General features: G+C 40.3%; 1 protein-coding gene across 1 annotated transcript; it reads left to right on the forward strand.

The window, feature by feature from the left end:
- The first annotated feature begins 23,333 nt into the window (after positions 1 to 23,333).
- fkbpl (FKBP prolyl isomerase like) lies at positions 23,334 to 27,507 on the forward strand. Its single transcript, XM_071476295.1, has 4 exons — positions 23,334 to 23,505; positions 24,622 to 24,789; positions 24,926 to 25,197; positions 26,199 to 27,507. Exons 2-4 carry the CDS (start codon positions 24,624 to 24,626, stop codon positions 26,874 to 26,876), a joined length of 1,116 nt encoding a protein of 371 aa, XP_071332396.1. The 5' UTR covers positions 23,334 to 23,505; positions 24,622 to 24,623; the 3' UTR covers positions 26,877 to 27,507.
- The last annotated feature ends 284 nt before the right edge of the window (positions 27,508 to 27,791 follow it).

Here is a 27,791-nt window from a genome sequence, read left to right on the forward strand (position 1 = left end):
ACTGCTATTTCATCAAAAGCTTGAGAAAACAGTTCTAGTGTTTATGCCAAAGCTGCTGTTAAAGCTAAGCTCCTTTTAGAGACATTTGTATTTCTGCTTAGAGCTCGGCAGGCAGGCTGCTGTCAGAGTGAGACACACACATGCATACACTTTTCAGAGACATGCACAATCACGCGGGGTGGAGTGGGCACAGGTTTGTGAGAGGCCGCGAGGTGAGGCAAAGACGCTAAGCTCTGGTGAATATTTGTGCGCTGCAGCTCAGCTCACAATTTTCTGCTAAATCAAAAGGAATTAGGGAAGCACAAACACGGCTGAGTTATGCTCTCTCTCATGGGGCCAGAGCTGGAACAGACTTTCTCTCTCTCTCTTTCTCTCTCCCAGCCTGTGAACTTGACCCCAGCTTTCTCTTCATAAACAATAACAGAGTCAAGTGCCTTCTTGTCAGTTGGAGGAAAAGTTTGCCCTGATGTACGGGGTCCAATCTGGCAACCATCTCCTCAGAGGAAAATTACTGACAGGAGTTGCTATGTTTAAATGCTGCACTGGGGGTGAAGGAGGGATAAATGTGAGATTTACAGAGGCAGGGGTTTTGGACTAATCCAATTGATTTCTGTGTTGATACATTATAATCACTCAGGATTATTTCTCAGAGGAAAGTTGTGGTTTGAAAAGGGAATGGGTTGAATGAACCGAGGGCAAGCCAGAGGCATGCACTCTAGGTGGAAGAGTTGGACTAATGGCCCAGTAATGTGTCCCTTGTGGGGATTATGCTGTGGCCTGTCACCAGCCAGGCAGTCCAGGGATGAGCTCAGCATGTATTCCCATCCTCTGGCAGGCTGGAGCAGGGAGGACAGCCTGTCGTCAGGCCTGGACAGAGCTCCAATACGTATGGGACACAAAGGGGGCAAACTAAACACTGGGCAGGAACAAGGGACAGCTGGAGGGAGGGGAGGTTCGAAGACAAAAAAAGAGGTGAACTGAAGTGAATTAGGGAAAGATGTGGCGTCTTACTATAGCCACCATTTCCCAACATCTCATCCTAATAAAAAGTGCCTCAGCCTAAACAAGACAATAACTTGATCGCAACAAGTCCAAAAAAGTCCAAGTTAAGCAACAGAAAACTTTGTTTCATGGCTATAACAATAAAAACGTAGTTAATGTCAGAGAATGACTGTGATTTAAAATATTGTTGACTCCAATGTTTTGTCGACCCACCCATTCACCTCAACCTACATGTGCTCTATAATTACATCACCACACTTGATTTTTTCGCTTCCATCATAATTACTACGGCCACTGGAGTGCGTTGTCACTTGAGCGTAAACATATGTCATTTGGCTGCACTAGCTGAAATGACTGGTGCTGTAGATCTTCTTGGGATGGTGGTCTTCTTGTCACTGATTTCCAAAACAAATGGGTTTTCAGCATAAAGCATAGTTTTTCAATGCTTCCTAAAACGCTTGGCTTGGTGGACAACTGTCATTAATTGCATGGCCACAAGAGGTCACTTGTGAAGAAAATATAAACACATTGTTTTAAGTGTGTGCACGCGATGACTAATGCTGTCGTTTTTCTGATGAGGACAGTCTCTATTCTAAATGTTTTAATTCCTGCAGGATGACTTGTTGGAGATGGATTTAATACTGTAATAATTTCTGCATGTTAAGTAGTCGTAGATAAAAGGACCAGGCCCGAGTGGCTGTTTAGATAATAATCAGCTGAAAATCCAGTAGCATTATCCATAAAGCTAATGAAAGGTCAGAATACATCACAGACCCTAAAAATACACCGTCCTTCAGGGACAGCCAAGCCACATTGTGCGTGTGCATGAGTGCAAGCCAGAGAACCAGATCTGTGATAATTTATTGTCTTGTAAATTTAGATCTGCCGACAGAGATGGACTACCTTGAACAAACACAGCGAGACTGGAACTCCACAAGCCTCTAAAACGTTTGGCTAGCTCTCACAGAAGGTGTCGCAGCCTGTTGTCAGCCACTTTCCCCTGGTGCAAAGGGTGTAACGGAAGGCATGTACATTGAGAGAAAGTTTGTGCTTGCACAGATGCAAAAAAATGCCCAGACACACATCTATAACTGCTGCTAAACTATGTACCCTTATGTTACATCACGATTGGCCTCTATAGGGCTAAGCTCTGCATACTTGTGACCCTTTCTTTCTTTATCCCCAGGATACCCTGTCATTAATAGATTTTATAGCTCCTGTGAAGTGAAGCGTAGATGTAATGGTGATAACTCTTTAATAGACTGTTTACTAAGTTGCAGGAGGATGGCGTCATCCTGGACAAATTCGGAGCATGCACACACACAAACACACACATGCACACTCACAGACACACACTCAGACTATGAGTGTAGAGCAGGTGATTCAGATGACATCAAAGGAATATCTGGGACAGCATGGCCTCTTTGACGTCTAACAGATCTCAGACACTTGTTAGTCAAAAACAGGCATGCCCCACTGGCAGTAGATAGACTGGGACAATGATGCACACAGACAAACAGTCACACAAACAAAAATAATCAGGCATACAAAGTATATATTAGACTGGGATAAACTTTAAGCCGACTACTTTCATTCCAATTTCCAGTGAAAACATTTAAATTTTACAGAGTGAAAGTGTTTTAAAATAATCCACATTGAAATTTACCTTTATGGATGCTGGTCATTTTTACAGCACAGTGACTCCTTGCTCCCTCTGAGTGGAACTGAGTTTGTGCTGAGTAGTTTCCTGTTTTAGTAGGGAACTGTCTGCGTGACGTACACTGCAGGTCATGGGCAGCTGGTCACATGGTGGCTGGCTGAGGTAGCATAGTGAACAGTGAATCAGTGAATTGAACCCTGAAACAGTGAATGCTTCTTTTCTGTCTCTCTACTTTTTACACAGGATAAAAAGTCAACCTGTAAACCCAGACTGAAATCATAAACGTAGAACAGCAACCATGTCTATGGTTGTGAGCTTGTGTTTTCCATCATTTTTTTTCTTCTTCCAGAGCTGAGTGAGAAAGTTCATTTCAGCCTCTATTCTGGGGTCAAAAAGCTCATATCCATAAAGTTAACCATCTGTTTTAGGATTAAGACATGGGCTGAGGATTGTGTGTGTGCACAAATATGTCTGAGTGTGTGCATATGCAAATGAAAGCAGAAATGTATTATTTTTGTCAGCGTGTCATTACAGCCTGTCAGCAAACTGTTTTCACAATGCCATCAAGTCAAAACCTCCCACCTAGAGAACATAATTTGCAAGTCCATATTTCTCTGTGTCAAAGTCAAGATAGTTGAATGAAAAAGTGCTGAAAATTATCTAAATTCCTTTAGTTTTGCAACATTAATGCTGCTCTTATCAATATTTTAGTATTAATAATTGAGATGTCGCTTGATAGATGAGACTCAGACTCTGCAGTTCCCTGCATCTTTACGCAACATCATAGCATCTTCTAAGCTAATTGTTTTGGTTTTATGGCCCACAATTTTACTGTTATGGTTTAGTTTTGCTTTCTGTTGTCATCAAGCTTATTCCCAACGGAAGCAGTCAGCAACAGCAGCCAGCAAAAAAGGGATGATAAACCCACCGAACACCTTCCCACCAACAAAGTTAACAGCAATGAACACAGTGTAGTATTTAGCTGCCAAAGAGCCAGATATTTCCCTCAAAGACCAAAAACAGAGCAAATATTGAACTTACAGCAGGGAAGAAAATGAGAGAGAATATTTATATTTATATATATTCAACTAGCTAACATTAAGTTAGATAGATTTTTAGACATACTGGGAAAAATCCTGGAGGGCCGGTAGACCATCAAAAAATCCATTATGTTTTAACTAGCCAGGTTGTGCCTGTGAGCGTGTCATGTGGGACAGGGCTTATTTCACCCAATTTTCTTTCCTTTAAGCGAGAATATTCACATTTTGCATAATCCAGTTGAACTTAATGTACATTTTTTTAAGTGCTTAATTGTCCAATCATCACTAGAGCATATGTCCTGCAAGAGAGCCAATAAAAGCGTATTGAATGGTCAAAGTTGTCATATTTAGATTTTATTGATTGATTCACAATAAAACAAAAAGCCACCTTAAAAGTTGCCAGTAGCTCTTGGGCAGTACAGTGAATTAAGTTATTTTTTTCAACCTAGCTGTCATTATCTAGTAAAGTTGAAAAGGCAGCAAAACATGCTTTCATTCATCTTTCACTTCTTCGACTTTTCCATATTTTTATTTGCAAAGAAACATTACAAAGCCAGCCTATTAAACTTGGACAACTTGTGCTGCATCCACAGTGCCTGCCAGAAATGAGAGCTTGCTTATAATATTGTCAACATGATGAAACTATTCACATAGCCAGTCTACCATTTGATTGTGTGGTCAGTTACAGTTGACTAATGTACGCTGGCTATCATATCAAGGCTTAAGGAATAGGACTCAAGTGCTGATAGTGGTTGTGTCTGTATGTGCATCATGTTTGTGCTTAAATTATTACTGTATGTTGCACATACAAGGGTCTGCGGTCTGGATTAGGTCCTAAGCCTCTTTGGTGTTTGTTTAGTCTGCTTAACCCTACCATACTTTCGTATTTCTCTCCTTTTTGGTGTATTGAGGGAGGCTGAGTGGAGAGCAGTGTTTGCTGCATGAACAGAGGTCCTTGAGGTAGTTCCAGTAGATCCTGGGTAAGAGGAAGAACAGTTTGCTCTGTCAGGTCCTCATCAGCCAGATTGATACATTGAAATCCATCTCAGTTAATGTTATAAAGATAAAACAGATATGACTGCATCAAGGATACAGTGAGAATCCAAACCCCAAGTGAGGATGCTTTAAAAATGATGCCATGAATTGTTTGTACTTAACATTTATTCCAATACAAAGTGCAGTAAACAGAAAAAAACGAAATCAAATCAATATTTGGTTTGACCATTTGTCTTTAAAGGAGCTATTTTTAAGTTTTGTTGCTGCAACAATGTTTGCATTAACAGTTACAGTATTTTCTGAACAGTCTTGCCAAGAGCTTCAGTCATCATGATGTTATAATATGCTGGATGGATCAGCTGTTTTTCATATATAAACCATGGAGGACGCTAAAACTTGATCACAAAACACTTCATCAAAAGTCACACAATTGACCAAAACTGATAAGTAAAGAGACTGGTAAGAACCAGTAACAGCTGTAGTCTAAAGTGATAACAGTGGCTACATAGCGATAGCAAATCTTTGAAATATCTCTTTTAAAACAGCACTTTTTCTCATCAGTACACTTGTGCAGAGTTTTTTTTTAAGGTACTTGGCAGGTAGATTGTTCCAAGCATTTTGGAGAACTTAGGCTCTCAATTGCTTCTGTCTCTTTATATAATCCCAGACTGACTTGATGATGTTGAGATCAGTTCTCTGTGGGGGCCAAACCATCTGCTACAGGACTCCTTGTTCTTCTTGTTTCTGACGATATGACTGTGGCTCTGTGTTTGGGGTCATTCTAATGCTGCAGAATGAATTTGGGACTGATCTGATGCCTCCCTGATGACACTGTGTGATGGATAGGAATCTGTAGATCTAAAGTGCCCCCAAGCTTTTGCACATTACTGTATATTACAGTATATAATTTTGAGTGATCCACCTTATTGGATCCAAATTATTGTGAATGTTTTGAGCTGCTGGAAGTATTATAAAAGTGATGATTATGTTTGAATATCTAGAGGGAAGCAAACACAGTCACTGATGTTAATTGTCAGCCAAATGTTTATTCCAGGTGAAAACAAAATCAGTTTCAGACATAATATGGATATGTCTAGATACAAGAGATGACTCTATTTAACTCTCATATGTGCCTATATAGATTAATTATTTTTTTACCGATAAGTTTCCCCTCAAAAGTTTCTATAAATACTGATGTTATTTTTCTACAAATTAGTAATTAAACATAATACAAGAAAATAACAAAAATGCTTCTTTCTGTGACCAATTTGTATATGTGTGGAGGCCCATGAAACCCTCAGTCTAGACCACATTGTGATGGTTATATGAGTCCTGTGTGACCTGTGATGGAGGTGGCATAGACCCTGTGGTTGAGGCTACAGGAACCCTGCTGTGGATGGTGTGTGATCACTCACACTGTGTGATTGACATTCAGTTCTGCAGTGAAAGTTGTATGGGCTACCTGGTATGTTAGGTTGAATTCTTGAGTGTGGGCCATTATGGCCCTTTGGCTAAAGGCTGTGTGGTGAGGGCTCAAAGTTGTAGGAGAGGTTCCTCCGCTCCCTGAGTGATGAGAGCAGGGTTTAACCGGCTGCAGGTGCGCTCAAGACAGGCGGGTAGGGCCTTTGAAGTGGAAGCCAACTGGGACCTGGGCCCATCTCTGACCAGCAGCCAGCACAGACACATTCGCTTTCAATTAACACTCTCCATTCTCTTTAAATCGCTTCTCTTTTGCTTTGTGCTCTCTTTTTCAATACTCACCTATGTATATATTCAGAAGAAAACCATTCAGCCTGAGAAATGTGGTGGAATAATTTTCAGTATCCCATTTGTCATTATTAGTGAATGACTATCATTAATGAGCTGATGAATGCCCTGCAGTCGCGATGCCAGGATTGTTCTTCAGAAGGATTTTTGACCATCTAACTACATTTTGTGTGTGGGTGTGTGCTCATTTCTTCACCTCTCACTCAGGCATCATGAATCTTCTTGTGTGTCAGGGCCAGGTTAAGGATCCAGAGAACAGTGAGTCCTCAGAGCTCTGACACTCTGATCTATTGTTTCTCATTTATCTCTATGTGATGAAATCATGGATCTCCTCACTCTCTCGCTCTGTCATCTGAACATGCAGGACACATCCCGTCTTTGGCGCTGCTAAACAAGCCAGCGGAGTCATACTACTTCAATTACCCGATAAAGAAATAATGCAAATACAGTTTTTGCTTATTGGCTGTTTTTACTCAAATGTACATACACATACAAGCATGTATGCACACATCTCATTAAAGAGAGTGAAAAAAAAAAAAATGACTGTTTCACTGGTAAGCTCCCTGGAGGCAGCTACATCTGGCTCCTGTTAGCCACAAGCGTATAAAAATCAAATGCGTTTTAGTCCCAGGCATTCTGTACTACAGACACACACACACACACACACACACACATACACACAGACTGGGAGGTAGGACTCCAGCATGGTGGTCACCCCCACCAGTCCCAGTCTCTCCAGTACCAACCCTAGTGAACTCAGCAGACATCAAGGGGCTCAGACAGGGACTAGTATTTCTGGCACAAACAGTAGCAACAACCCATATACAGCCTCTACACAATTATTAAACCCTTAAAACCCTGTGGATACTTGTCTGCCAAGCGTCTGCTAGTACATCTGAGTGGGGGGTCAATAATAATAAGAGCTTAAAAAAAAAGGTACTTCTAACTCATAACTCTGTCTCCAGTAACATGCTGTATTTGGATAATAACAATCCCCAAATATTTTAATGCAAATGTGAATATAAGCCCGAAAGAGGACAATGTCATTTTATTTTATTTATTATGTTATTTTATTACCTGCATATTATTATTTTTCAATTCACATAAGTATATACTGTATGTATTATGAAAATTTACTTTGATTGTTACAGTCTTAATAATTACACTAATGCTGAAATAATCATTCAATATACTGAGAGAGTTAGTGGACAGACAGGCAGAAAATTAAGCAGGAAATGTTAGCAGCACCAAGAGCCTGTGGTATAAGCCGAAATTTATGGGAATGTTATATATATTTTCAAGATATTTGGCCATAAACCAAAGTGTTGGAAAAATTGAAATTTTGACCAGATGGTGACACCAGAGGAAAAGTGAGGGAATCCCCAGTCTTTAGGATTCATCCTCTGAGGAGCATAAATGTCTGTACAAACATTCATGGCAATCCATCAAATAGTTGTTGACATATTTGAATCTGAACCATAGCGATGGACCGACAACCCACCAACAGCCTCACATTGCCATGCTGCTAGCAAAGCAAAAAAAAATTCTGTCTATTTCCAGATTCTAAATTGTGAGGATTTGATGCTTTTTATTATCATATATGAACCAGAATTCATAAAATTCTGAAAATGATTAACGGACTAGATTAAAAATGGTTGTTTTATGTGGAAAGCTATGTATTTCCCTCAGTGACCTACTCTTTGCTGTACTATATGTTGAGTCCCAAGTCCAAGACACAAAATGAAATGAGGTAAAGTCATGCTACTGCACCAAACAAGGATGCTATGATGAGTTCATCAACAGGATGTAAGAGATAGTTTATGCAGCATAAACAGACACTCATGGACAAGCAAGTGAACTCAGACCAGCCTACTGCTACATCCCAGACGTCCAAACAAATCTGTGTACACTCAGTGACACATGGCTGTGCGATGCTTCTCTAAAATGGTGACTCAGTGATCAAACAGTCATAATCACTGTTACTGGTGATAGAGAAATCATTGCCACGCTCCAGAAATATGTGCCCTGGTGTCTGAGTGTGTAATCGGTCTGTAATTGGTGTATGTCGAGCGCAGCGGTTGATAACATAGTTAGGAAAAATCTTTTAGGAATCAGGTGTGTGTCAGAAGCAAGTAAATTGATGATTAAGGCTATCACATCTTTTCGCCCCATTACAGACTCAAGTTTAATGTCATTTCTACAATTTTCTGGTGTTCTGGTTGTGTCTAAATGTCACTGAGGTCAAAGCCAGCTCATCCTGTGTGTTCCTCCAAGCCCAGCAGGCATGTCTGAAAGACTCTGAGGCCCTGCATGTCTCTGGCTTTCAATTTCCTGCCATGGTAAATCCTGGACAAAAAAGCTGTCTTGATTTCAGCTTGGGTGGGATGGAAAGTACTTCAATAACTTCTGTATTATTGATAATAGCATATAATGTCAGAGCAATATCACCAGTATGCAAACATGTTGGTTCAATACTTCGACAAGATAGAGATTGCACTCAGATGTGTACACTTTAAAGGGAAGTGTGTGTATTTTCTCTATAATGTTTGAGCTGCAGACTCTGACCTCTGTGAACTGGTGACACCAGTTAACCAGCTCCATATATAAGCCTTTGTATCTGCCAGGCTGATGTCAAAAAACTGTGAGAGACCGTTGGCATCAGAATGAAAAACATTTTCTTGGTGAAGAACACCAGCTTTCACGCCATATTTTAACAATAGTTGTGTTGTGGCTGGCTGGAGCAGTCCAGTAAAAGCTGGCATATCTTTGGCAGCTGGCTGGCACTTGGCCTGGACTGTCAGAGTGAAATGTTGCTCTTATGTCAGCTCAACTCTGCTATCTCTGACTGTGATGGACGGGCCCTCTCATCGTCTCTGGAGATCTAACACACAGTGAGATACACCGAGGCTTAGATCAGCCTCTGGACTACTTCAAGGCCCTGGAAGCATCTCCTGGCTTGTTGCTGCCAGGTTTCAGTAGATGGTGAGGTCGTTTTTCTCCTTGTTGGGATGTACTGAAGGCAGTGGTGGAAGTATTTAGATCCTGTACATTAGAAAATGTAGCAATACAACAATGTAAAAATAGTGAATAGCAAGCAAAAGTCCAACTTTTAAACTCCTACTTAAGTGAAAGTACTTAAGTGTCACTAAGATCTTTTTTAAGTATCAAATGTGAATAACATGGAACAATGGCACATGTGACTGATACATGGTCATATATGACATTATTAGATTGTTAATACTGAATAAGTTTTTCTGCTGACCCCATCCACAGCAGCACATCACTCAGCTTCTGTGCTGTGCTCCCAGCTGCTGCTTTTAACTGGCAGCATGCTGATTCAAATCTACTGCGGGGAATACACTGACTATAGACAAGAACCTCGTGCAACCCCACGTCAAATAACCCAAACTATCACTTTAAGGGTCACACGATAAATCCAGCAGGTTGTCAGAGGTCTAAAGGGTAGGGAAGAGTTCTGGTACACAGGTCCGTTTAGATTTCTTTTTGACTCTTTAATAATCTTTGCTTTGTTGTGAAATATTGGATGATTTTATCTCATCAGGTCTGGAACAGTTATTCAAGTGAAACCATCTGAGGAGTTTAGAGAGGAAAATCTTTTGATGGAACTACTAACAACTCAGACATGTGAAATGTGTGCCAAGGCACCCCAAGTAAACACTGCATTTTTGTAAAAGGTCATGAGTCTAAAGGGTTCAGAACCACTGGTTTGATGTATAATAACGCAGCAGATTTTATGACATTGATGTATAAAGGAACATAAAATGGAAATACTCACATAAAGTAAAAGTGCCTCAAATTTCTACTTAAGACAGCGCTTGATTAGATGCACTATTCACCATGGACATGGATTCAGGAATGCTTGTTTCTTTTATATCTGGCTTGCTCACATTTTGGAATAAGCTCATTATGAATGGCTATACCTGTCATTTCTGCTGCAGATATGTAAGGCTGCCCACCCTCCCCTTAGAGTCCTCTGATGTAGGGCTGACTGGTCGTACTAACCCTGATCCTCACACGTAGACGTTGCAATTTCTAGACGTCTCACCATGTGCTCCTAATCCAACTCCAAGGTCTTCTTTTGTGGTCTTCTGTCTCTTCATTCTCCTATACTGAGCACTCTCACTCGGACAACATCTTGCACCTTCACTTAATCCCCCACTATTGTCTCAAATCACACTTGGTCATCCAGCTCCATCTCTCTAATTGTACCTGATAAGGATGCATCTCTTTCCTCAACACATTTCACCCACAAACACCATGTGCTGCTGGATGATCGTTGTGATTCTGGTTCAGACTGAAACAAAAACAGCTTTATTGAGTCATTGTGGTATCTTATTATGCACATTATTTATTCTAAGAACTTATTTTTTATTGATGATGATTGAAAAATGGCAACAAGGAAAGAAATAGGTTTTTGTTAAAAATGATAGTTAGATATTTTGGGAAATATACAACTCATGTTTGTATGTTCAGTATAAGAAGCCAGCAGCTGGTTAGCCTGCAACAAACAGTTATTTTCCATTATCGATTAGTCTGCTGATAATTTCCTCTGTTAATTGAGTAATTGTTTTGTCAGTAAAATGTCATAGATCAGTGGAAGTCAGTTGGTTTCAGTCCAACAACAGTGCAACAGTCCAAAGCACAAATATATTCATCTCCCTATAATACAAGAGAAATCATCACATTGAAGAGGATGGAACTAAAAGTTTAATCAGTTATCAAAAAAGTTGCAGATTAATTTTTTGTTGATTGAATAATCACCTAATCAACTAATATTTGCAGATCTAAAGCCAGCAGTGCTCTATCCGAAGATAAAAACAAAATCCACCTAACAGCATCACTGAAGTTTATTAATATTATATCTCCTTTGTTTAATTTACAAAAGTCTAAGTGTACAAATAAGTTGCACCGGAGTATTTCTTGGCTGAAAGTCAAGAAAGGGCTAGCTGTTTCCAGTTTTTGTGCTATGCTAAAATAACTGTCTCCTGGCTCCAGCTTCACATTTAAGAGATGCAAATAAGAGTGGTATCAATCCTTTCATCTAATTTTTTAGAAACAAAGTAATTTATTTCCCAGTATTTCTTTATTTTAGGCTCATTGTATGTCTGAAAGTGAACTGATGGGGAGTTATTTGTAGACTGCCTGGTTTCAGTTTGGAACATCTGATTCAAGAAGTGATTCTTGTAGCATAACTACCTAAATTACCAGTGAATTACTCAAATTGAGTCTTTGTCTTCATGTTATGCTATCATCATGTAGTTGGGTTGAGCATGAGGAGAGCGCTACGAAGGGCTACAATGTGTTTACATGGCGTTGCATGAGCGACAAATTAAAGGTCTTGTAAATCCCACAGACTACCTTATCGGCCTGCTCTCTGTGGGATTTGAAACAGACGCTCTCTTCCTCACTATGTGTGTATGTGTGCATTTGTGCCCTGTAGCAGACTGTTAGCAGGGGGAAACACATGTCCACATTAAGCCATTTCACTGATCAAGCTGATATGACTGGAGATGAAAGAACAGAGCGGGAACTCGTCCCCCCCCCTGAAGTGCTGCTGCTGCGAGCTGTCAGCAACAATCCTCACCGAGTCTGCTCATGTTTTCATTAAAACTATATGTCAATTTAACACTGCTGCTTACAAGGCAAAATAAAATACAAAGGAGAGATGATCAGAGTAGATATCACTGATTTGGACGTGGGTGTGTTTGAAGCATATGATATTAATTTTTTTGTGGCAAAAGCGCAAAGAACTTCACAAGGTTTTGTAAAAGTCTCCAGAATGAGAACAATGAACAGGAAAGAAAGGGAAAGAAGAGAGAAGAGAAGTGACTGATTGCAGGGCATCAGACCAAATGGGAACCAGAGACTGTGAGATGTCAGAACTGCTATAGATTTATACATTACCTGCTCCCCTGAGATCTGCCACACATACACCCGCTCTGAGCAGAACAAAAGAGGAGGGAGAGACGTGAAAAAGTATAGGCACCAAGTCATAGGTCAAACAGTGCGAGAGGATTAGCAAAAGAGGCCTACAAAGATGAGTGAGAGATGGAGGACCAGAGAGTGAGAGGGCTGGGTCTGAGGAGAAAACAGCAACATCAGCTGGGTCTTATTTAGATAAACCTTTTGTACTTTGAAAGGAGTCCTGTACGCCTGCCTGTACATCTGCCCTCCGCATGTTGGACTGCAATGGGTGGGCTGCCCTTTTCTGCCTTTGCCCTCTCCTCACACTTTCCTATATATTTCCCTAGGTTACAGGACTGGTCAGGCCAGTGTATGTACTCGAACTGAAAGGGTACTTGCAGGGGAGATCCTGATACTTATGATTCAATATTTAAGGATTACTTCCTCAAAATTTTATGGTGAAACTGCACCATCAGGTATAAAAATCACCCAGTGAAGGTTGTACTAATGTGATTGTTTAAGTTGCTTTGGGAGTAGGAAAACCAATTTTTCTCATCTTAAGCATTCTTGATCTATTTCCCAAGCATTTATGGGCTCCTGGGACTGGCCCTAAACATCAGGAAGACACAAGTTATCCTTCAGCCGCCACCGGATGGCACCACTTCCCCACCAGTAACGCACTGACAACACCAGTTTTGAAAACTTGGAGATATGGACGTCCACAACTGGCACAGCTGATGAGGAGAGGAGTGTGCAATATATAAGCGAGAAGCTAACTGCTCATTTACATTTGCTCATCTGTATGGAGAGACCTGGACCACCCATGGTGGACACATCAGAGCCCTGTACTATCACCAGAGATGTCTCTGGAAAACAAACAAATGCACAAACATCAGTGTGTGAGAGGAACCAAGACACCAACACCAACTCAGATGGACTGCCCATGTACAGTAGTAAGGATGCCTGACCCATGCCCTCCTAAACGGATCCTGTCCTCCCACCAACAAGAAAGCCAGGAGACTCATAGAGGTCAGAGGAAGATGTAGAAGGACAACATCAAGATCAGCCTCAGTAAGGTTCCACATAGACACAACTAACTGCAGGGCATTGCTCAAAACAAATTGGAGCTGCATCTCATGAAGAGGATATCTGATAGGCTGCAGACAAGACAAGTGTCAACAAAGAAAGGCGAGCCCATTAACTTCCAATCACCAGTAGCACCGTGCATTCTTACCAACAGTGCAAGAAAGTTTGTGATTCTAGGATCCACATCATTCACCATGTACGACACCACAGGGATACAATTATAGGTGACCTCCAGTGATCATTGATTAAAAGAAAGGCCACACATATTGAGTGGCCGAGGTAAACTCTGGAATACATGCATTCAGTTTTTTTAAAAAATCTGTGTACATGAATAAATAATGATAAAAACACATTATAATAAACACATAAAACTCTATGTGTTTCATTTTCTAGGCTTTGCTCAATAGTTCGTCCATCATATTGTGTAGAACATTTGTAGTTAGTATCCATTATATAATAAATGCCAGTATCTGTACTATAAATGCTGGGTTACTATTTCCAAGACATTCCAGTGCTGGTATGCTGTTTCCTCAAGCCATTGGCCAGTACCACCACCCTCCAAGTAGAGGACCAGTACAGCCCCTGTCTGATTGACTGGGTTTGTCCCACCACAGACAGCTTGTTGAGAGCACTGCATGAAACCACCAAGTATAACTGACAGACACACATGACAGGACATGCCCCGGTCGACCAGCTAACAGACCGTGGAGCTGCTAACTGTTACTTTGACTGGCGGCTGGTCTGAATTAGAGCCTCTCACCCCCTCCGCAAACCTCCGACCCTGATCCAGACCTAGCTCCTGTATAAATCACTGCTGGCCAGGTGATTTCTGAATCCTGACATGTGTTTCTTTTCAAAGGCCAACTTAGGCTATCTCTCGCTCTTTCTCTCTAGCTCTGCCTCTCCTGCTCTCTCTCAACCCACAATGCATTCACTCACTTTTTAAGGGAGAGATGCAAGTGGGTGTTCCCTACATCTGCAGTGGTAGATGTGAGCAGCTGATACATCACTGACTTAACACTCCAGGCCTCACAGTCGAGGTCTCACCTAAACACAGCTGTAAAATCTTTATGGATATGTCAACCAAACTTCAACATCAAACCCACTCATACTGTAGGCTGCATCATCAGAGATGGATAGATGCTTCAGTTGATTACTCTGATGACAGCTGATAATATATTAGCTTTACAAGGGCGACTTGCTTAATATCCCCCAAGAATCCTCTGCAAATAATCTGACATCAATGAGCACATAAATTTATCATCTACAGGAAATTGTAATAGCGTGCAAGCATTGGGACATGATGTGAGCAGGTGTGTGTCTGTGTGTGTGTGTGTGTGTGGCAGTGGTAGTGGTATATACTAGCTGAGATGCCTAGCTGGCTTTATGTATAAGTCCTTAGATAGTATTAAAAGGTCTCATGGGCTGCCAGACTGTATGTAGGTATGACTGTTTGAGGAGAAGCATATCCAGATGTGTGCTAGTATGCATGCGTGCAGAGCCCTAATGGCCCACAGTGACTTTTTCCGATCACACAACACACACAACAGCAAAGGAACACATGAAAGCTCTGTCAAAAGAAACTCCTCGGGCTCCCTCACAGGAAGACCCCATTACACCATGTGCATCGATAAAAATGGTCCCCCCATCTGCCCTCTGGCTCCTGATAGCCATCTCCTCCCCTCAGTGGGTTCCTACTCAGGCTGCTCAGGTCCGACTGTATAACTGGCCCCCAGAGAAACAACATAATGGAGTTAAGGAGCCTGTTTATGCTCCAGATAAAACAAATGTACCCCTACTTAATGCCAGATTCCCCATTTTGCTTGTGGGCACACACATATAAGCATGCTATGTTTTAAATGTGTTCACTAATGGCAAAATAGTGGCACACTTTGTGTGTGCATGTTTGCGTGACTGTGGGTGGGAGCATATTGAATCATTTCACTAAAGAACCACAGGCGAGGGAGTCTGGTTTGTGTGTCTCAAACACAGCATCGGAAATTAAACCACTGACACTTTGATTGTGATACCTGTTTGCTCTGACTCAACACATAGAAGCACTCAGACATAAGCACAGACCACAATTTTTTCTGTACCAATTCTAATCTTGCATTTAAGATTTAGGGTGCGTACAATTTATGTTTTGCGTTACAAAAATTTAAGGCTTGACTGTTCTTACAATCATACAATTTGTGATGGAAAACAGCAGGTAAGAGAGATGAGATAAGATAAAATCTTTTTCTTCCCAGTGACATTTTTTGTGCGCAAGGAGTAATATAGGCTACCACATACACAGCACATATGTAGACATACATGGAAATGTAAAGCACACATGATAATAAAAGCGTAGGGCATTAGTCTCTATCTTAAAAAATTACAAACAATAAAAAAACTGTACAGTGTAGAGCATCTATGTCACAATATTACTTTTTTACTGCATGTATAACCATAAAAGAAAATGACAAAACAGATTAATTCCCCAGTGGGACGAACTTCCTAAAAGGGGGGGTTTAGTTGATGAAGAGCAAGCAGGTGAATTCGACAAATTGGAAAGCTGACGGCAGCTCACGGTCCTTGCTGTCAAGGTAGGGCTTCATGTGCGAGAGGCTTGAAAAGCCGTTAACAACAGTAGATGTAGTTTGACATATATCAACAGTGTGTGATGATAATGAGGGCTGCAACTGACTGTCGTTATCCATTAATGTACTGAGTATTTTCTTGATTAATCATTTGGTTGTTAAATATCAGAAAATTATTATTATTCCCAAGATGACATTTTCAAATAAATTCACCTTCTTCAGTCCACAACCAAAGGCTGAAGTAAGACGAAAAAAACAAGCAAATCTTCACATTTGAGAAGCTTGAACCATCGGGATGCTTGACTTTTATTTTGTGTTTGTTTTTGCTTGAAAATTGATTAATACATTGTCAAAGTACTATTGTTGCTTAATTTTCTGTCAGTCGGCTAAGTGATTGATAGACTAATAGTTACAGCTCTAACAATAATCCTTGTCAGTGTCCAGTAATGAGAAAGATGTTACGCAGTCTGATGGCCACTGAGAGGAAAGATGTGTGCTGGGGTGATGTGTGGTGTAATTGGTTGCAGTGGCTGCAGGGTTTGGACCGGCTGCCGTGGTGATATCGAAAGTGTTGTTCATCTAGAAAGTCATGATGGAGGTAAGAGCCAGTGATGATGCTCCGTAGCTTGAGCATTGATGTGTCATAGATGTTCCCACCCTGTCCTAGGAAAAAACATGCATCAATCATATAGTTTTTAATGGTAATTAATGCACATTTGACAGTTATGAGACTTAACATTTTCAGAAAAACATAACTTAGATGTGCAGCTTATGTGCATGTAACACTGCATCTGCCACATAAGGATGCAATACTATGATGTCTTGTTACCCTGGGAGTTGAACTGGGATTCTGTTTTTTTCCCTTGCACTTGGAGCAATCTCATCATGACATTATAATGTAGATGAATGGCCCTGACCTGGCAGATGCTAATAGAAGAGAAAAGTCATATTTCACTTCTTGTGCAATGCTGCTGGCAATCAGTCTGAATTACAAGGTCGTGCACCAAGACAGGCTTTGTTTTTTTATTGATCGGTCTATAAGCAATACTCATATGACAGTTAAAGAAACAAAATGCCATATATGTTGGTGTCGCAAGTGGTAGGGTGATAGCTCTTACTCTACTTAGATCTGTCTCTCTTGACCCTATCGTTTCAGTGCCTCTAAGCAGCCTCAGGATCAGCATTGATCCCCACTTGACCTAGAAACAGTAAATCAAACTCCTTGGACTTGGACTGGTAGCACATTGGTACAGTGTGACATTTATCCAAAGACCGCAGCATGAAATAGGAAGTGGTGGAATATTTCAGAAGCCTGTGGTTACGAGTTTTCGGCAAGATTGTAATGCTGTTGTTTGAAGGTTTGGTTTGAGTTTCATCGGCTGAAATTTGACATCAAATTTTGAACTCAGTCCAGTGCAGGGGTCTTAATGAAGTATGGTGATCCTTTAGTTTATCCAGTTTGTCTAATGTATTAATGCTGAGTGTGGGAACCACTTAGAATAAAGCTTCTCCCTACACACTGCGTTTACACAGGGAAGTCGGAGCCTGTTGTCAGTGTCTCTCACTATAAACAACAAACAGCCTCGAGGGAGTAAAACTAGCTACAGTTAAAGTGCTCGACGCGCTCATCAGGACATGCACGGACAACATTATGTGCAGCGGTCCCTCTCACTGTGAGGGATAAACACTCTGTGGTGTGGCCCGATCTGTTTATGAGTTAGCCTCTGGCCTGGTCAGGGTCGTGGAGGTTGTGTGTGTGTGTGTATATGTGTGTGTTAGTGTCTAAGAGTGTTAGGGAATGTGTGATAGAGGGATTACAGGCGAGCTGGCCGCCGCTTTCATAAGGAAAAAACAAACACACATGTTAGACAAGCTCAGTGTTTAGAGTTTTTGGTAGGGAGAATAACTTTGTCTTCGATTTATCCCGCTGTCTATTTCTATTAAGAAGAGAGGGACCATATCATAGATAAAAAGCGAATTCTCTCAGTTTACCACCTTCTTTCTCTTTCGCTCTCTCAGCCAGTAAATTGTGTTGATATTCTCTGTGGTGTGATTGACATTCTCGGTTAGTTACGCTGTGTGATCCTGCTGGTGGTCGTTCCATCTTTATCCTCGTGGGAAGAATCTCCACCCACATTCCCATCTATCTATCTATCTATCTATCTATCTATCTATCTATCTATCTATCTATCTATCTATCTATCTATCTATCTATCTATCTAGAAAACACAGTTTCATCTGTTCTGATTTTCCCTTTTATCTTCTCTTCTTCCATCTGGCACACTTCTCTTCTTTGTTCACCTGTCATACTCCACCTTTTCCCAGAATGACGCATGTTGAACCCCTCAGAGAGGCTAGTAGAGGTCGTACCAACCCTCCTAGCAGTGTTAAGCCCTGGCTGCTGAGGTTGCAGCTGTTCCCTGGACCCAACTACTGGCAGGTTGCAACGCCCTTCTGGCGAACATAGAGCGGTCCACGAGCCCTGGGATACATGCTTCTGAATTTACCCACTGGGATATTTCACAAGAGGCCAGCTGGGAAGTCGGTGGGAGCCAAGAGGAAGGTGAGGGGGTTGAAGGAGAGGGTAGATAGAAGAAGCAGGGGAGAAAGAGATGATATGGGTAACACATGGAGAAGGATTAAAGAAGCTAAGGTTCTGGTTTGTGTGTGAGAAAGAGGGAAAGACAGAGACTTATTGAAAGAGATGGTGGGACAGCGTGGGTAGCGTTTGAAATTATTCTCAAGTAAGGTGGTTGACAATTAAATAGAAATGCACTACAATTAGTTGATTACAGATTCTTGCTTTGATGCAGTTCACACATCTGAAACGTCATTCTCACAACTCTTAATGCATTTCAGCATTTCGCCGCAGACATTAGAATTTCTCATTGTGTTTGTACCAACTGCCACTGTGTCCAACACATGGTTCACTACTAAAGATGTTTTGTCATTGTGTTGATGCATTTCTCATCTGACACTGTCAACTCAGGAAACCAGTTTGTGCGTTCGTCAGAAAGAATGACACACCTCTCACTCACCTCGATACGGTCGTGCATTGCATTATTGTTTTCAGTCAAATCACTTTAAACTTTATCCAAATATGTATGAAAGAGTAAGGCCAGTCCCACACTGTCAGTAGTAGTAAGTATGTAAAATTGCCCTTCATTTGTAAACAAATAGAATCACTTGCTCTCAGAACAGTTGAAACAAAGAGAAACAAATGTTCTCAATCTTGTGTCACTGCAGTACTGTCATTACACACAGACATACACAGGAGCCCAGGTTTCACCCAGTGCATAGTGTTGATACATTAATACTAGTACAGCTAATTAATAGACTAAAGGAGTGGGCAGGTATTCCTTGAACAACCCTGAATTGCTTCTCATCCTACCTGCCAAAAAGAAGATGTATGTTTCACTTGAGTCATTCACTTTTTCAGCTGCACAGACAGCATGTGATGTACCTCAAGGATCGATTATTGGACCAGTTCTGTTCTCACTGAATATTGTGCAATTAGGTTGCACTATTTGTCACATCTTAGTATGAGAGTTTAACAAGCTGGCCACACAATGGAGTAGCTTAGCTAATGTGAGAAAATTGATGTCACAAACATATTTGCAGTGGCAAAAAAAAGAGGTTTTTTATCTGTGGCCCTGAGCCCCTTTGTTAACAAATTCAGCCACTGCCCAATTACCTTACTCCAGATCTACTGGATACTCACTGGTCCTGCTATTTCGATGCTATTTTTGACAGTAACCTAAACTTTGGACAACACAAAAAAATGTATCCAGTCTTGTTTTTACCAACTCAGGAGTATTTCCAAGATCCAGGCTATGTTGTCTTTTCACAATAGCAGAAAAATAATTCTCACTTTTATATCTTCACACCTGGATTATTGCACTCCTTTGTGTACCTGCCTTAATGCTCAAGCTGTAGCTCAGCTTTAGACTGTGCACATCTTTGCAGCCAGGCTCTCAACAAAGGCCAAACGCACTTCTCACATCACCCCAGTCACCTCGTTCAAGTCGAAGGGTGATTCAGCCTTTGCTGCACTGGCTCCTTGGCTTTGGAACAGCCTTCCAGTCAGTATTCAGTCTGCTGACACAGTCTCAGCCTTTAAATCCTTTGAAACTTACCATCTTGTCTTACAGTTAGATTTGTCTTCAGAATACAGCTCTGTATATCCTTGCAAATCGCTAAGAATGTCATTATAATGTAAAAGCTTCACAATTAACAGGTCCCAAAAACACCTTACAAGCAAAGATTTGGGTCTTTGTTGGAACACTATAACCTCATTAGCAGGAGAGAAAAGCACTCAGCTGAAAATGGTCAGTGTTGTGTTCTCTTACAGTGGAAAACACAGCAGAATATTTTTGAGAACTGTGGGTTGTATTACCTAAGGGCAACTAGAAAACAACAAATATTTGGCCAAAAAAAGAGAAAAACACAGACATTGCAAGTAAAAAATTAGATTATTATTATTATATTCTCAACGTTTTTAATATACACAAATAATTTGAATTTACCCTTGCTTGTGTTTTAGCTAAAAATATTGAAATATCAGGTGCTAAACAATATTTCATCATTAGAAGTTAATTTATTCTAGAGCAATAAAACACAGTTGAGGACCAGCCTTGTATTCTTACTTAATCTCTCTAAATAAAAAAAAAATTCCTTTTCTTTGTCCATATTTGACTTCTAGCTGAGTGCATGTGTGAATGGTACATTTTGGAGGAACTGTTTGCTGTAGGAATTATGACAGACATGTTGCAAAGCTGTAGTCAATATCACCCAGCCAGTGAGATTGACTACCCTGTCAATGCGGGCAGTGCTGAGCCTATCCAAGTTATGTCACATTGCTGGGAAGAGAGAGACCCCTACTGGAAAATGAACCAAACATCTAAACTTTTTGACATAAACCTTTACTTCATATTGTCTGAGCCACAAAAGGTTTGTGTTTAAATCCAGGCTTGAAATGATATAATTTTCCTTTTATTTAGTCACCTTCCCATCACACAATCACTGTCTCCTCATAGAGTCATTTTTGGATGAGGTTTAGTGCCGGTTCAGTCTTTCCTATGGGTATTTATTTCATGAGTTCTGTTATCACTGTGTTTCTGCACCTTTTAATTCATGCTGGTAAGTGATATGTTTGTATCTCTTCACATTTCACATTGCTGGTCACTGTAGCAGTTGTTCTTAGTAATGTCTCTGTAAAGAGCCTGTCCTTGATGTAAGATGAATAATGAAAAATGGCGATCGGGACAGAGAAGGCCTTGAACTTTTTATTTGATTATTTGACCCCAACTATAGATGATTAAGACGTTTTATGATAGGGCACCATTTATAAAGGGTTCATTTACTATTGATTAATAGATTTATTAAAACATGATTTTCTAATACTTTAACAGATTACTTATCACTTTTGGGTTGCCAGATTATGGGAAATCCTCATAATCTATGATGCCTTATCAGAAAGTGGTACAGAAGTTCTGATTTAGTCCAGACAGATTATTTTTATTGTAAATTGGAAAATTCACACACTGTTCTGTTCTCACTAAATAACAGGAAAATTCTAGTGTTAGTGACTTTAACTGGAGCATGAACCTTTTCATGAACTCCTGGACACATGTGAAAGCTTCACTGGGGTTCACCTCAGTATTCCTAAAACTAAAACTGTATGGCTCTCCTTATCCAGTGGTGCAATCTAGTGTAGCAACTTTATTGCCTCATCTCATCCTCATCAAGGGTTATACAGGCCCCATGTAAGAGGATAGATTGCATCTAAGGCGACCTTCTTCCTCTCTGTTTCTCTCTCTCTCACACACACACACGTAGGCTGTGGTATTTCTCTGTTGGCCCTAATGGCTTCTAGTGTTCAAAAGATAGAGCCCTAACTCATACTGACAGGACAGATTAACACACAGGACTTAAACATGAGTGGTGCAAGTCAAAGGTCAATACACAGACAGAGATGTAAACTGCTTGTGTGTCTGTGTGTGTGTGTGTGTGTGTGTTTGTGTGTGTTTGTGTGTGTTTGTGTGTGTTTGTGTCTAAAGTTCTACCAAGTTTTGTAAATCCTGTGTTGTAACATAAAAGATGAAATAATGTAAATTTTTTATTAGATTTCACTTGACAGACCTAAGCTACAGCTTGAAGCACAATATTTATCAGGGTCAAAGTAAAACAACCAAACCTTTTTTTAATTTATATTTAATATGTTGAGGGTACAACATGTACATTTGCTCAATTATCAACATAATTTTACAAATCCTGAGCCACCACACCCACAGACTCATACATGCACACATATACACACTCATACAAAACCACACAACTGCTACACTGGCTTGCATTAGGATACCATATAAAGATTAAATCTTTTTTTGGCATGTGTTGAGTAGACATTTTTCTGAACAGGCAAACAGCTTACAAATGCTTTGTTGAAGCCAAGAGTTTTTCTATTAGTGGCATAGGAATTTTCAATCACTTTTCCTGCAGATCACTGCCACAATTTTATTACTGGTTTATATCCCATTTCACAACTGTCATAAATGTCTGTAAATAGATTTTGATTTGAATGTTATTTTTCTTCTATTTCTTCCTTACCAAAGCATCACTGTGGTAACACAACAGCCTGTCTTTAGCGTAACTGCGCTCAGCCGCAGGTCGTTGTAACTGGCAGGCTCAGGCATCCCCTCGACTCTGTGTTGTATGTGCAGAATGAGGAGCAGGAGGCTTGCTATCTTTGTGTGCCTGGAACAGACTATGTACTGGTCAGTGGCGGCTGGCTTGTTACAGGTGGCTCTCACACAGCACACTTGGGCACAACTCTCACAAACTGGCAATGCCTCCTAGCTGCCAGTGGCATAAATCTACTGCCTCCAGGAGAGGGAGTCCTTGAGCCAATAAATACATACTTAAAGATAAGATCACGGCAGTACAACAAGTGGAATCACATGCTGAATTAACCCTGTTACATTAACAAGAAGATGAATTTCATTAAATGCGTATGTAATTATACTCTAACTTTTCCCCTTATACTTAATATAACAGAGTAACTTTAAGTATAAACTGAACTTTTGAAGAGAAGAGCACAGAACACATTATATATATATTTTTTTAAAATAACATACAAACAGTGTAGCATGTGCATTTTACTTCTTCCTGTAACGTTGACAAGAAAATAAATGACGTAAATAATTAACAACTAGTTTAAAATGATGTGAGTTTACACTCCGGTACAGTAGGTGTCGGTAATGCACCTCTGAACTGGCTTACAACGAAGAAAAAGAAGACGAAGAAGAAGAAGAACCATCGTCAGCAGCAGCAGAAGAAGAAGGAGGAGGCAAAAAGTATCCACTGTTTGCTCTATTCTCTGATCGCCTCTCAGTTAACTATTTCCTTATTGATGGGATAAATAATAATTCACGTTATACTTGTGTATGAGGTAAGAGCGATGCTTTTAGATTTCAAGTGGCAGTTATGCATAATATTTAATTTCAGGAGCTTTGACTTTGCTCGATAGCTGTGTAATGCTATCCGGCGCTACTGTGTTTTGTTGGTAAACGGCGGTTTGTCAGGCTGATCTGAGGTACATCCATGTGCTCATTAAAATAAATCTTTATATAACACATCTGTTGTTTCAATGATAGCGGTAAACGCAGAGGAGCCCTGCCTCATTGCTCACTGTTGCTAACTTTCTCTGTCAGAGCGAAACAGTCATAGAAAATAATAAGTGGTTCGCTTGGAAATGTACATAGTTAACTACAACTAGTAGTGTAGTGTAGTGTAACTAGTGCTGCAACTACACATCGACCTCTCCATAATCGATTAATCTGTCGAGCATTTTCCACGATTAACTGATTCATATAAAATGAAAGAAAAATACATGTTGTACTTTCCCACATCCCAAAGAGATGTTTTCAAATTGCTCGTTTTATTCAACTGAAAGTTTACCCTTAAAAGTATAGTCAGTGTATTGTGTTAAACAAAGCGTCAAAATTTTGACATTTGAAAAGTTAAGTTTTTGTTGAAATTGTTGCAGAGAGTTTAGGATGTAGTCAGTGGTGCAGTTGAACTGTATTATGTTATACAGAGAGGTGTCTGTTACTTAGCCTAACTTCATTGGTATAAATTGGATGGATAAACTCATACCCCCTATTTAAAACTTTTAAACAAAAACTGAACATAACCAACTTTCTGAAGGTAGGATATATTGCATTTCTGTTTCAAAGCACATCTTTTTTTTTTTTTTTCAGGTGTAAGGTAATGCATTTCTACAGGCCACTGTTTCACTGGAGGCCCCTCAGCTTTTTTTCCCAGAGTCTGACATTGAGATTTTAGCTGTGACTATCCCATAGGAGATTACAGCCTTTCATTTAACTTAGTTCAAAACACAGAACAGGGTTGTGTGGTGCCTCAGGATACACAGACTTGTTTGCAGCTATAATGTTTAGTCATTACTTACACATGTCATTTTCCTGTGTCTACTGTCATGTGCATTAAGATGGATGTCTAAACTCAGGATATGATTATTAATTTTTTAACGTTTCTGTGAACCCAGTGATGGATCCAGTTCACCTTCTGGAAACACTGCGTGGTCATGGTGATCATGACGGTGTTGATGTCACCTCCTGGGTGTCAGTGTGTCCCAGAGGCCTCTGGAAAGTCCAGAAAAAGCAGACGCGCAAGGAGAGTAAACAAACTGTGTCTGAATCTGGATATGTTACATGTATGTTGTTCTCCTAACATTACTTCATTCCTCAATATAAATGATCCATTCTCAGTCCATATTTTGAGAATAGAAACATGTTTAGTATCTAGTGATTTATCTCACATAATGTCTCTGTCTTTTCTAACATGTTCAGCTGGTTACTGTCCAAGGCTGGGGTCACTGTGTCGAGTCCGTGTGCGGCTCAAAGCTGACATGGATGAAACGGAGAGTTCAGTATCTGATAAGGGAAGTGAGAATCTGGCAATCGCAGAAGTCACAGAAGCAGTGGAAACAGCCTTCCCAAGGTGTCAGGACTCTGTGCTGCAGGTCCCACTGGGTGACTGGACTACGCTGAGGCTGGGAGAGGGTCAGTGCGATATCACAGAAGCATGTTTGGAGGGAATGAGAGCAGGAGAGAAGTGTGAGGTAAGAGTGAAGAGAGTACAGAGAAATTACTTAGTGTTATTTCCCTAAGGGCTGCCCAAACTCAACTTTTAGTGATTATATTGTTATTGTAAGTAAAAACTGACAAAACCATTCATTAGGATTTTTGTTTTGCATATTTGAAGAGTATGTGATTTTTGCAATATCATGATATAAAGCTTTCTCATCAATATCCTGAAATAGATTTTTAGCCTGATTGCCCAACCTTAGAGCCCCCTTAACATTTTATTTCTTCTCTACATACTTCTCTCTTTCTTAATCAACTTGTGGTAACATTTATATACATTTATGTACATTCAACATATTGCTTTAGGTATACTATATAAACTATAAAGATGGATGGGCTTAAAATAGTCCTTTTTATGACATGGTCATACCAGATGATGCTATCAGATCCCCTTAACACATGACAATTAAAATTGTAATGCAAATATTTTGCTGAGGTGTGACACAAAAGGTATTTAAAGTACTTTGAGACTGTATACTGTATGTAGCTTGATTTATAACCTTTTCCCAGTTTTATGGACTAAATATTTTCAGTATGCTGTTATGCTTTTCTGTCAAAACTGTCCAGTGGCGTTCAAGACTGTTCAGTCTCTATAGCAGGAAAAAATGCTTGTTTTAAGTTGATAGTTTGACAGAGAAGAGCAAAAGTAACATAGTGGGTGTCTGAAAAGAAGCCTAAGTTGAGAGAGTGTTAAAGAGAAAGGTGATCCCAGCAGAAAAGCAGCATTTTACAAATCCTGATTAGGAACTGTTTTGCCCATGCTCACTGACAAAAGGCTCACTGGGTGACAGTTGTTTCTCCTGCAAACTATACAAGTAATATCACTTTCTATCTATTGCTGCTTTCTGTTCTAATTGCTCTTGACTAAAGCTAAAAGGCTAAATGCACAAACTGTGGCATTATGCGTTACATTATTTTTCTTAGTATATAAAAATTTAAGTATGCAAGAGGTCTAATCATTTGTTTTACTACACAGATACTACTTTCTCCAGCTGGAAATGTACCAAATGTCTCTGTTCCACAATCTGAAGAGGAACACCTACCTATATGTGCCACAGTTGAACTCCAAGCTTTCACACCAGGCAGGGAATCCTGGGAGATATCTCCTGGTGAAAAATGGGAGTGGGTGAAGTCACACAAGGAGAGGGGTGGAGGGAGATTCAGGAGTGGGGATGTGTGGGGAGCTGCAGACAGCTACAGCCGAGCCCTCAAACTCCTTATCACTCTCTACGGCCATGTCAGAGAACTGGAGAAAAAAGGACAAGAACAAGGAGCAGAGGAGCAGAGAGACATGGACAGAGAGAACGGTGATGAAGCACACCACCCTCCTTCAGCTAATGAATTCAAAACCATCAAAGCAGAGCTCCACTCAAACATGTCTTTGTGCCAGCTCAAACTGAACCAACCAGAGCGGGCTAAGGCCAGTGCAACTAAAGCCACTGAGCTGGAACCAGGTGGGGCCAAAGCCTGGTACCGGCTGGGCCAGGCCTGCCAGAAGATGAATGAGCTGGAGGAGGCCAAACAGGCGTTTAGAAAACTGCTGGAACTACAGCCAGAATCACCTGCTGCTTTGAAGGCACTTAAGGACATAGCAAGTAGAGAGAAAGAGACAAACGTACAATTGGGACTGAGACTCAGCAAAATGTTCAGCTGAAGATTAAATATTATCAGTTTGTCATCAGATATTATCAGCAGAACGGTATGTGTTTTCTCATAATACACCATTAACTGGAAGTGCAACTGTAGCCTCTGCCTCAGCACAAATGTAAAGCCCTGAATCTGTAAATGCAAATTTTTCTCCCAGCTTTTTGCTGCTTGTGTGTGAATTCCCTGAATGTAACTTCAAAGTAAAAACCATGTTTCAGTAATTTATTTTGCAGAAATAATGTCCTCATCTGGTATTGTGGTAATGTAGCAAAGCTTATTTAGTGCAGTGCCAAATTTGAGGCACCTGTACTTTACTTGAGTATTGTCTTTTCATGCCACTTTATACTTTAATTACTAGGCACTTAACAAATTCAAACTGTTAGATGATTTATGATTAATAAATCAATCGTCAGATGGTTCCAGCTTTTCAAATGTTGAGGGTTTGCTGCTTTTGTCTTGTAATTATTTGAATAACTTTCATTAGACAAGGAGCGTGAATGCATCATTTGGACCTTGAGTGATTGTTATAAACATTTCTCATTATTTTCTGCTATCTTTAGTTGCAGTCTTACATACAACAGTTAGGTTTTGTTCCACCTCTGCAATTACAACAGTAAAATGCTGCCGCTGTCTTTCTGGCAATATTTACTTTCACTTATTGCTTTAAATGCATTTTCCTGATTATGCTTACAGTTACTCACAAAAGATTTTAAACACAATTATTTTACTTGTAATGGAGTTGGCTATATTTTACTTAAGTGGAGGAACTGAATGAAGAATAGCCTATAATCTCTGTGACTGGTAGTATTTTAAGTGTAACATGGATTGAGGCCCGATAAAATTCAAATGGTGAATGTGTTATATTCGGCCGCATGGTGTCAGGCTTGACTCTCTGCACGGTGGTCTAAGTGTACCCTCTGCC

Source organism: Trachinotus anak, unplaced genomic scaffold (genome assembly GCF_046630095.1).
Source record: "Trachinotus anak isolate AG129_WGS33_773 ecotype Australia unplaced genomic scaffold, CSIRO_AGI_Tana_v1 ptg000004l, whole genome shotgun sequence".
NCBI lineage: Eukaryota > Metazoa > Chordata > Actinopteri > Carangiformes > Carangidae > Trachinotus > Trachinotus anak.

What these genes read in the sequence shown, in the direction of transcription:
- fkbpl (XM_071476295.1), top strand. Translation starts at nt 24,624, where the DNA reads ATGGATCCAGTTCACCTTCTGGAAACACTGCGTGGTCATGGTGATCAT. An exon ending in TGAATCTGGATATGTTACAT is followed by an intron (nt 24,790 to 24,925) that starts GTATGTTGTTCT and finishes TAACATGTTCAG; the next exon opens with CTGGTTACTGTCCAAGGCTG. An exon ending in GAGCAGGAGAGAAGTGTGAG is followed by an intron (nt 25,198 to 26,198) that starts GTAAGAGTGAAG and finishes TTTACTACACAG; the next exon opens with ATACTACTTTCTCCAGCTGG.